Source organism: Oncorhynchus gorbuscha, linkage group LG17, assembly GCF_021184085.1.
Source record: "Oncorhynchus gorbuscha isolate QuinsamMale2020 ecotype Even-year linkage group LG17, OgorEven_v1.0, whole genome shotgun sequence".
Taxonomy (NCBI): Eukaryota; Metazoa; Chordata; class Actinopteri; order Salmoniformes; family Salmonidae; genus Oncorhynchus; species Oncorhynchus gorbuscha.
The window spans coordinates 6,156,931-6,167,047 of record NC_060189.1 but is presented as its reverse complement, the minus strand read 5'-3'; the positions used below and the strand labels follow the sequence as shown (position 1 = coordinate 6,167,047).

Sequence of the window (10,117 nt, the reverse complement as noted above, 5' to 3'; positions counted from 1 at the left end):
GGAAGATGTGGATGCCCTCCCTCCCAGCGCCTCACGCTGCTGCCATAGCAACGACCCCCCACAACCGCTCCCTTTGACTTCGCGTCCTCCCAGCCACTTGTCCAATTACTCCAGGAGCAGGAACCACACCCCTGCCCCTGCCCCACAGCGAGAGGAGAGGGGAGAGGTGGAAGAGGAAAGGTGTGACATGGGTGAGGAGAGGGTTAGCAGAGCCTCCTCCCGGCGCTCTTGTCACTCCTGTTCCTGCCGTGGTGGAGAAGTCACCCCTCAGGCCAACCAGGAGAGGGTGGACAGCCAAGCCTCCCACAGATCTAGATCTTTCAATAGAATCACAACCCCTGTGGCTTCAGAGGAGGGAGATGATGAAGATGATGAGGAGGAGGAGGAGAGGGCAGTCAGCGTAATGTCCACTCACACCGGTCTCTCCGGGGGATCGGGTGGGTCATTGGGGTCTATGGGGTCCATTGTGTGTTCTCACTGTGGCGGGTGTGACCATAGGTCCAGCCCTGCATCCTGCCCTTCACAGAGGTCACAGCGATCTAAATGTGAAGAGGAGAGGTCAGGGAGCGGACTTTCGGGTGGCTCAGATGAGTCCGGTTTTTCTCAGAGGACCAACAGGTCCAACTGTACCCACTACTACCAAGAGGGCCGAGCAGCCAGCAGAATGTCACACCTGTCTCTTCCCGAGGAGGGAGAGGATACAGGGAAGGAGGGAGAGGTGGAGGTTGGCGAGAAGAGAGAAGAGGGGGAGAAAGACGAGAGAGCAGCCAGTGTCCTCTCAGCTAAATCCTTCTCTTCAGTCAAAGGCAGGAACTCCAGAACCTCCCATAAGTCTAAGGCTTCAGAATCCCTTGCAGACATGGAGGAAGAGATGGAGGGAGAGATGGAGGGAGAGATGGAGATGGAGGAAGAGATGGAGGAAGAGATGGAGGAAGAGATGGAGAGAGAAGTGGAAGACAGAAGAGAGCAGAGACCATCAAGCACCATGTCAGCTAAATGTAACCTCTCAGTAAAGTCCAACAGGTCCCATAAGTCCTACGGCAGCAAATCCGAACGGGCGCCTCCCCCAAATTACCAGAGGCAACAGCTACAGACGAGGTGGGAGAGGAGAGACCAGCAAGTCCCATGTCAACTAAATCAAACCGCTCAGCCAAGTCTAGCAGGTCTCATAAGTCCACCCGTAGCAAAACAGATGGGTCCACAAAGGTTTCAGAGAGGGCAGCATCTCCCAGATCAGAACCAGAAGCTGCTGAGGATACAGGAGCAGCAGAGCCAGAGGACAGAGAAGCCAGTGTTATGTCAAATAAAACCTGTGTTTCAGCAAAGTCCAGCAGATGTCATAAGTCTAGGGCTGCTTCTGTCAGCTCTGACACACCCGACGTCCCTGACATTGAGACAACCGGTGAAGGTGAAGAGGCAGAAGAGGGCGAGAAAACAGAGGAGAGAGCAGAGAGCGCCATGTCAGCTAAATCTAACCTCTCGGTAGAGTCCAGCAGGTCCCATAAGTCCACCTACAGCAAAGCAGAACAGGCCCCTTCCCCCTATTCAGAGGCGCCAGAAACTGAGCCTGGTCAAGATGAGGAGGGAGAGGAGAGAGCAGCGAGTGCCAGGTCAACTAAAACCAGTGACTCAGTAAAGTCCAGCAGGTCCCATAAGTCCACCTACAGCAAAGCAGAACAGGCCCCTTCCCCCTATTCAGAGGCGCCAGAAACTGAACCTGGTCTAGATGAGGAGGGAGAGGAGAGAGCAGCGAGTGCCAGGTCAACTAAAACCAGTGACTCAGTAAAGTCCAGCAGGTCCCATAAGTCGAACCGTAAAGCTACCTCTCCAAAGCCAGCCGCTTGTGAAACGCCAGTCAATGATCCAGTGGAGGACACGGAGGAAAAGAGAGCATCATGTGAAACCAGGGCTTCTGTCAGGTCTAGCAGGTCTCACAAGTCTACCTGTAGTAGGAGGGCTGAGACACCTGTCGCTAAAGACATCCCTGCTATTGAAACAACAGAAGGAGATGAGAATGGGTCTGCTGCCGCCGCAGGAGACGCAGAGGAGAGACCGGCGAGCGCTACGCCAGCTAAAATGAACGTTTCAGTTAAGTCTAGCAGATCTCACAAGTCTACCAAACTTTCAGAGAGGGTTGTCTTTAAAGGGGCTAACATCCTGGCTATTGAAACAACGGGGAAGTCTAGCAGATCTCATAAGTCCACCTGCAGCAAAGCAGAACGGGCCTCTTCCCCCAACTCAACAGCTGAACTTGCCCCTTCTCCCAACTCACCAGAGGTACCAGCTTCTGCTGTAGATGAGGAGGGAGAGAGAGCAGCGAGCACCGTGTCTGCTAAAACCAGTGCTTCAGTCAAGTCCAGCAGTTCCCACAAGTCTACCTGCAGTAGGAATGTCAGGGCTGAGACACCAGGGACTAAAAACATCCCTGTTATTACGACGACAGGGGGAGAGGAGACGGTTGATGATACAATTGTTGCTGGAGACACAGAGGAGAGACCGGCGAGCGTCATCTCAGCTAAAACCAGTGCTTCAGTCAAGTCCAACAGGTCTCATAAATCTACCTGCAGCAGGAGGGCTGAGAGTCAAAGATCTCAACCAACCGATGTCCCTGTTATTGAAACAACAGGAGGAGACGAGAAAGAGAGAGCAGCCAGTGTCATTTCAGCTAAATCTAACGCTTCAGCAAAGACCCGCAGGTCTGACAGGTCCACCTGTAATGGTCCACCTGTGATAAGTGCTGAAGCGATCTCTCCAGCGGCTCAAGATATTCCCTCTATTGAGACGACAGGTGAAGAAGAGCAGGGGGACAAAGAGGACGAGAAATCTGAGGAGAGACCAGCTAGCGTCATGTCGGCTAAATCCACCACCTCTGACAAGTCCACCAGGTCTCATAAGTCCAGCAGTAGTAAGAGGGCTAAAACGCCAGCTGATGTCCCTGTTGTTGAGACCACCGGAGAAGACGAGAAGGGAGAGGGGACAATAAGACCAGCGAGTGCCATGTCGACTAAATCCAACGTTTCAGCAAAGTCCAGCAGGTCTCACAAGTCCACCTGTAATAGTGGAAGTGCTAGAGCGGTCTCTCCAGCACCTAACACAGCAGACATCCCTGCCATTGAAACAACAGAGGTTGACCGTGAGGGAGAGAAAACAGAGGAGAGACCAGCTAGCGCCATGTCGGCTAAATCTCACATCTCAGCGAAGTCCAGTACATCTCATACGTCTAATGCGAGTAACAGAAGTATGTTTCCGCACCTGAAAAGAGAGAGGTGAGAGAGGCGTTAGACCCGTCCCCAGCCCTACAGGAGATGACCTTGAGACAGGCCGTGTGAAATCTGCCATGAGCACAAAACTCAAAAGTAAAGCAGATTCCTCCCCCCACCAGACCCCTCTCCAGAACATCACAGACCAGCGCTAAACCTACCAATCAAACACCGCCTGCCACCACCGAGACAGCCAATGAGGAGTCTCGAAGTCAAGCCGCCAGCAAGGCTGCAGACATAGCTTATGACGTCAGAAATGATGTCACAGAGGAGAAAGCGTCCAGCGTACGCTCCAAGAGCCCTGCCAAAGCAGCTGGAGACTCCAGGCCTGTGTCTGCTTCCTCCGCCCGCTCCACCGGGTCAAAGGTGAAAGTTGAGAAGGCCAGCGATGCCCATGAGGAGGAGAGTCCAAATACAAGCGCCTCCGACTTCCTGCAAGTGAAAGGTCAAGGTCACAGAGTCAAAGCTCAGAGTGACACAGGCAGCGTTCGCTCTGTGAAGACGGTGATAGAAAGAAATTCCAGACCAAAGTCACCGCGAGCGAGAGACTCTGTCCCCCAGTCCCCCAGTCCCACCATTCAATTGGAGACGGCCAGCATCAGTGACAGCCTCCTCTCTCAGTTCCTGTCAGCTGCTGACCTGCTCAAGGGGAACATTGCCGCCTTGCGCCCCTCCAGCCCTGTAGGGTCAACGGTTAGCCTCACTGAGAGTGGACAGAGTCGGAGGAGCAGGAAACCCGAACAGGAAGAGGTAGAGTTAGAGGAGCTGGATCCCCTCTGTCTGCCTAACACCTTGCCCAACGACGTTGTCAGTGATTGGCTGAGAGGCATACCTGCCGACGGCGGTATGGATAGCCCTGAAGAGGAGATGAACAAGGGAATTGAGGAGACAGAAGAAGGAGAGGAAGCCGTGGAGAAAGGAGGGGAAACAGAGGGACAGGGAGGAGAGGAGACTGAGGAGAAACAAGAACCGGTTGAGACCACCGTGCTGGAGCAGGAGAACACTGCTGAACCAGGACAAGAGGAAGAGGAACAGGAACAGGAGAACACGGCTGAACCAGGACAAGAGGAAGAGGAACAGGAGAACACGGCTGAACCGGGACAAGAGGAAGAGGAACAGGAACAGGAGAACACGGCTGAACCGGGACAACAGGAAGAGGAAGAGGAGAACACAGCTGAACCAGGACAACAGGAACAGGAAGAGGGAGAGGAAGTGAAGGAGGCTGCAGAGCACCCAGAGGAAGAGGAGGAGGTGAAAGAGGAAGAGGAAGAGAGGGGAGAGGAGGAGGGAGTAGCAGTGGAGCAAGAGAAGGAAGAAAAAGAAGATGAGAGGGAGGAGGGAGGAGAAGAGGGGGGAGAGTGTGCTGCCTTCTGCCCTGACCCAGCCCCGTCCACCAATGACATCACTTCCTCTCGTCCTCGCCACCTGTTCCTCAGTAAAGAATCAGAGCTGCCTCGGAGCTGCCACTCATCTGTGGCAGTAATGAAGGTTCTACTGAGCCCTACACTGGGCCGATGCAGCTCCCTGCCTGAGGTATTTCCTGTTTCTAGACTTTTCTTTGCATACTTTTACTTTCCAGTGAGCACATGTTGAAAAGTATTTTCATTGTATTTTCAACATCTTTTCAACCCAAAATAGGAATTTTCCAAATATTTTTCTCATAGGGTTATATACTTTATAGTTTTACGTATATACTTCATACTTTTAAACTATTATTAATTTCATATTTTTTATGTGTCATATTCATGGTTTGTATGATTTTCAGGGAGATAAAAAAACAAAACAATTTATTCCTAATTCTATCCCTTTACTCCAGATAAGTCCAGTGTACGGACGCAGACTGAGCTCCTCTGCTAAAGGTCTGCTGGACTGTCTGGCCCAGCTGCAGCTCATCGACCCGCCCTCTCTCCCAGCTGCAGCTCCAAGCCCTGACAGGGACCAGCGATACCAAGAGGTCATGGATATACTAGAGTCACTGTGGCTGTCTAAGCCCAACCCCGGGAAGGGGAAAGAGGGAGAGGCAGAGGGGAAGGAGAGGTTGAAAGACTCTGGTGTGGACCTGAGCAGTGGCTCAGCTGGGTCGGGGGGTTCTGGGAAAGGCAAACCAGATGAAACCGCGGGTGACATCACTCCCATAGCAGAGGGAGAGGAAGAGGGAGGAGAGACAGAGGAAGGGGTGGGAGAGGCAGGAGAGACAGAGGAAGAAGAGGGAGAGACAGAGGAAGGAGAGGGAGAGACAGGGGGAGGAGAGGGGGAGGAAGGAGTAGGAGAGACAGGAGGAGAGGGAGAGACAGAGGGAGAGACAGAGGGAGGGGAAGGAGCATCAGCAGAGCTGCTTTCAGACACGGCCACCCCAGACATCGCCAGCCGAGTACAGAGCAGTCCAGGGGAGGATGAGGCGATCTCAGAGTCGCCCGCAGGGAGAGGTGAGATGATGCAGACTCCTGAGAGCCTCAAAGCCCCAAGGAGCCCATCCTCTTCAAACAGCACGGCCTATAAGTCCCCCACTGACATAGAGAGAGACACCCCGGAGGACACCCCTAGCTCAGGGACACCTCCGTCAGTCCAGCGAGCGCTGCTCAGCAAACGTGTCTCCCAGGACCCTGACCCGGTCTGGGTTCTCAACCTGCTGAAGAAACTGGAGAAACAGTTTATGACCCACTACGTCGACGCCATGGCTGAGTTCAAGGTACTGATACAACAACATGAATCATCATCATCATATTCATAACAATCATTTTTTTAATGAACAATCTTGATAATACTGTTGTGTTTGTGAAGGTGCGTTGGGACCTAGACAACAATGTGATGTTGGACACTATGATCACTGAGCTGAGAGATGAGGTGAAGAAGAGGATCCAGACGAGCATTGATCGTGAGCTGAGGAAGATCCGGGGGCGTGCTGGGCGGGGGGGCGTGCCGCGCCCCCCTATCCTGTCCCGCGATTCAACCGTTACAGACCAGAGGAGGCGGAGGCTAAAGGTGGGAGGGGCCAACACCTAAGGTTTCTAAATGACCTTTAAAGTCACTATTTTAGTTTTAACAGCTTTTTAAAAAACTTTTAAGTAAGACTTTATTACATAATATATTTGAATTCCTAATTTATTGTAAAGTGTATTGTCATGTTTTGCATACATTCGTAATAAAGTTTGACTGTGCTTTGAAGGTCATGAAGGTTCAGTCAGTGAACAAGAGTGACGAGGAGCAGGGTTCGGGGGCGGATGTTAGTGACCAGCGCAGCGAGGGTGAGGATGAGTACTGTCCCTGCGACGCCTGCATACGGAAGAAGGCGGATGTCCAACAAATCAAAATGGAAGCTGTGGTCGCCACAGCGCCGGTGATGATGGCGTTTGATCTGCGGAAGATCCTGCTGATAAAGAAAGACCCAAAGCCTCTTGCGCCCTCTAGACCCACGGAGGGGTTGAACAATGATCGCCTGGAATTGGAGGAGAAGAAAGAGGAAGAAGAGGGTGTGAATCCAGAGGTGGTACACAAAGACGAGGAAGAGGAGGAGACCAAGGAGGATATTATACCAACTGTTGTCATAGAGGAAGCTATCCCTGAGGAGGAAGAGGAAGAAGTGACTGAGGGAGAGGAGGAAGTACAGGAGAGTGATGGAGCTGAGTCTGTGATGGGGGAAGTAGAGGAGGAGATAGAGACTGAAGAACAGGAGGATGGAGCGGTGGAGGGAACAGAGGAGGAGGAGGAAGGAGAGATGGGAGGTGAAATTTCAGGAGAAGATGGCGTGGACGCGGAGGAGACTGGAGAGGGGGAGGAGTTAGTAGAAGGGGAGGAGGAAGGAGAGATGGGAGGTGAAATTTCAGGAGAAGATGGCGTGGACGCGGAGGAGACTGGAGAGGGGGAGGAGTTAGTAGAAGGGGAGGAGGAGGAAGGAGAGATGGGAGGTGAAATTTCAGGAGAAGATGGCGTGGACGCGGAGGAGACTGGAGAGGGGGAGAAGTTAGTAGAAGGGGAGGAGGAAGGAGCAGGGAACGCTGAAGCAGTGCAGGAGGATCAAGCGGGAGGAGATGAAAACACTGTTGATGGACCAGCAGAGGGGGATGAGGTGGTGGAAGAGATGGGAGAGGGGGAGGAGACGGGTGAGGAGGAGGGAGAGGGGGAGGGGGAGGAGGGAGTAGAGACAGGAGAGGGAACAGCTGAGGAGGATGAAACAGGAGGAGAGGAGGCAGACGAGAACAATGTGGTGTCTGAATTCAAGGTGGAAGAAGAGGAGGAGGAAGAGAATGAAAACACAGCAGGAGAGACAAGTGGAGAGGAGGAGGGAGAGACGGGAGAAGAAGGAGAGACTCCTGAGGAAGGCACAGAGGTCAATGTGGGGGTGGAGGATGCTGTGGAGGAGTTGAATCCTGAAGAAGAGAATGAAGAGGTGAAAGAGGGAAACAGAGAAATCCCCCTGATAAGCCAGATGACCAGAACCTCTGTGGAGTCCCAGCCAGGATCTATGGAGAACACAGTTTCACCAATGCTCTCTTTAACACCCATTGAGACCAAGGAAACCGGCTCTGATGGACACAAGATGGCGTCTGCAGGTGAGGGGTCTGGGGGGAAAGGCCAGAGGAGGAGCCGATCTCCAGCCAGAGCCAAACGCAGGAAACCCAAAGAGAGCGATATAGAACTAGATGATCTAGAAATGTAACCCTCAAAGGACATAGTAATGATCTATGACGTCCAGTTCTATCACAGAAGATAGAACTGGACGTTCTAGATCTGCAAGCATCACAGTCACATAAAGCACTTTATAATCCCCTCTCTAGGTTAAAAATATCTATACCGGAGGTATTGCACAGGTGAAGGTAGATTCTGCCAAGTCAGAGTGGCATGTACTTGTTATTGTTATGGAAGGGCATAACTGAAACGATCATAATATTACGAACCATAAGATGTCATGTGAAAATTATATTTGTATATTTCTAGAAACCAATTATATTTATGTCTGATTTTATTTTCCTGGAGGGATATATATATACTCTACTGTATAGAGGTGTGTATATACTCTACTGTATAGAGGGGTGTATATTCTCTACTGTATAGAGGGGTGTATATTCTCTACTGTATAGAGGGGTGTATATTCTCTACTGTATAGAGGGGTGTATATTCTCTACTGTATAGAGGTGTGTATATTCTCTACTGTCTGGAGGTGTGTATATACTCTACTGTATAGAGGGGTGTATATTCTCTACTGTATAGAGGGGTGTATATTCTCTACTGTCTGGAGGTGTGTATATACTCTACTGTATAGAGGGGTGTATATTCTCTACTGTATAGAGGGGTGTATATTCTCTACTGTATAGAGGGGTGTATATACTCTACTGTATAGAGGTGTGTATATTCTCTACTGTCTGGAGGTGTGTATATACTCTACTGTATAGAGGGGTGTATATTCTCTACTGTATAGAGGGGTGTATATTCTCTACTGTATAGAGGGGTGTATATTCTCTACTGTATAGAGGGGTGTATATTCTCTACTGTATAGAGGGGTGTATATTCTCTACTGTATAGAGGGGTGTATATTCTCTACTGTATAGAGGGGTGTATATTCTCTACTGTATAGAGGGGTGTATATTCTCTACTGTATAGAGGGGTGTATATTCTCTACTGTATAGAGGGGTGTATATTCTCTACTGTATAGAGGGGTGTATATTCTCTACTGTATAGAGGGGTGTATATTCTCTACTGTCTGGAGGGGTGTATATTCTCTATTGTATGGAGGGGTGTATATTCTCTTCTGGAGGGGTGTATATTCTCTATTGTATGGAGGGGTGTATATACTCTACTGTATAGAGGGGTGTATATTCTCTACTGTCTGGAGGTGTGTATATACTCTACTGTATAGAGGGGTGTATATTCTCTACTGTCTGGAGGTGTGTATATACTCTACTGTATAGAGGGGTGTATATTCTCTACTGTCTGGAGGGGTGTATATTCTCTACTGTATAGAGGGGTGTATATTCTCTATTGTATGGAGGGGTGTATATACTCTACTGTATAGAGGGGTGTATATTCTCTACTGTCTGGAGGTGTGTATATACTCTACTGTATAGAGGGGTGTATATTCTCTACTGTCTGGAGGTGTGTATATACTCTACTGTATAGAGGGGTGTATATTCTCTACTGTCTAGAGGGGTGTATATTCTCTACTGTATAGAGGGGTGTATATTCTCTACTGTATAGAGGGGTGTATATTCTCTACTGTATAGAGGGGTGTATATTCTCTACTGTATAGAGGGGTGTATATTCTCTACTGTATAGAGGGGTGTATATTCTCTACTGTATAGAGGGGTGTATATTCTCTACTGTATAGAGGGGTGTATATTCTCTACTGTATAGAGGGGTGTATATTCTCTACTGTATAGAGGGGTGTATATTCTCTACTGTATAGAGGGGTGTATATTCTCTACTGTATAGAGGGGTGTATATTCTCTACTGTCTGGAGGGGTGGATATTCTCTACTGTCTGGAGGTGTGTATATACTCTACTGTATAGAGGGGTGTGTATATACTCTACTGTATAGAGGGGTGTGTATATACTCTACTGTCTGGAGGGGTGTATATTCTCTACTGTCTGGAGGGGTGTATATTCTCTACTGTATAGAGGGGTGTATATTCTCTACTGTCTGGATGGGTGTATATTCTCTACTGTCTGGAGGGGTGTATATTCTCTACTGTATAGAGGGGTGTATATTCTCTACTGTCTGGATGGGTGTATATTCTGGACGTCATGATGATATGCGTATTTTGTGTTTGTGAATAGGTGTGTTGTTAAACAGAATTACACCCTAGACCGGTTCTCCCCAAACAGGACTCAAAGTGGAGACCAATTCCTCCTGGGTCCCAGAC

General features: G+C 49.9%; 2 protein-coding genes across 2 annotated transcripts in view; both read left to right on the top strand.

Annotated features, from left to right (window-relative positions):
* Positions 1-1,629, top strand: part of LOC124001123 (retinitis pigmentosa 1-like 1 protein) — an 18,466-nt gene extending 16,837 nt beyond the window's left edge. Inside the window, exon 8 of the mRNA XM_046307697.1 lies at positions 1-1,629. This exon is cut by the window's left edge and continues 485 nt beyond it. Coding sequence (XP_046163653.1) covers positions 1-1,486 — 1,486 coding nt within the window. The 3' untranslated portion in view covers positions 1,487-1,629.
* A 1,642-nt stretch (positions 1,630-3,271) lies between these two features.
* Positions 3,272-8,753, top strand: LOC124001122 (retinitis pigmentosa 1-like 1 protein). The gene is made up of 4 exons (XM_046307696.1): positions 3,272-4,793; positions 5,077-5,949; positions 6,042-6,242; positions 6,427-8,753. The coding sequence occupies exons 1-4, from the start codon at positions 4,107-4,109 to the stop codon at positions 7,915-7,917; spliced, it is 3,252 nt and encodes a 1,083-aa protein (XP_046163652.1). The 5' UTR covers positions 3,272-4,106; the 3' UTR covers positions 7,918-8,753.
* Positions 8,754-10,117: the final 1,364 nt, after the last annotated feature.

What these genes read in the sequence shown, in the direction of transcription:
- LOC124001122 (XM_046307696.1), top strand. Translation starts at nt 4,107, where the DNA reads ATGGATAGCCCTGAAGAGGAGATGAACAAGGGAATTGAGGAGACAGAA. An exon ending in ACGCCATGGCTGAGTTCAAG is followed by an intron (nt 5,950 to 6,041) that starts GTACTGATACAA and finishes GTGTTTGTGAAG; the next exon opens with GTGCGTTGGGACCTAGACAA. An exon ending in AGAGGAGGCGGAGGCTAAAG is followed by an intron (nt 6,243 to 6,426) that starts GTGGGAGGGGCC and finishes TGTGCTTTGAAG; the next exon opens with GTCATGAAGGTTCAGTCAGT.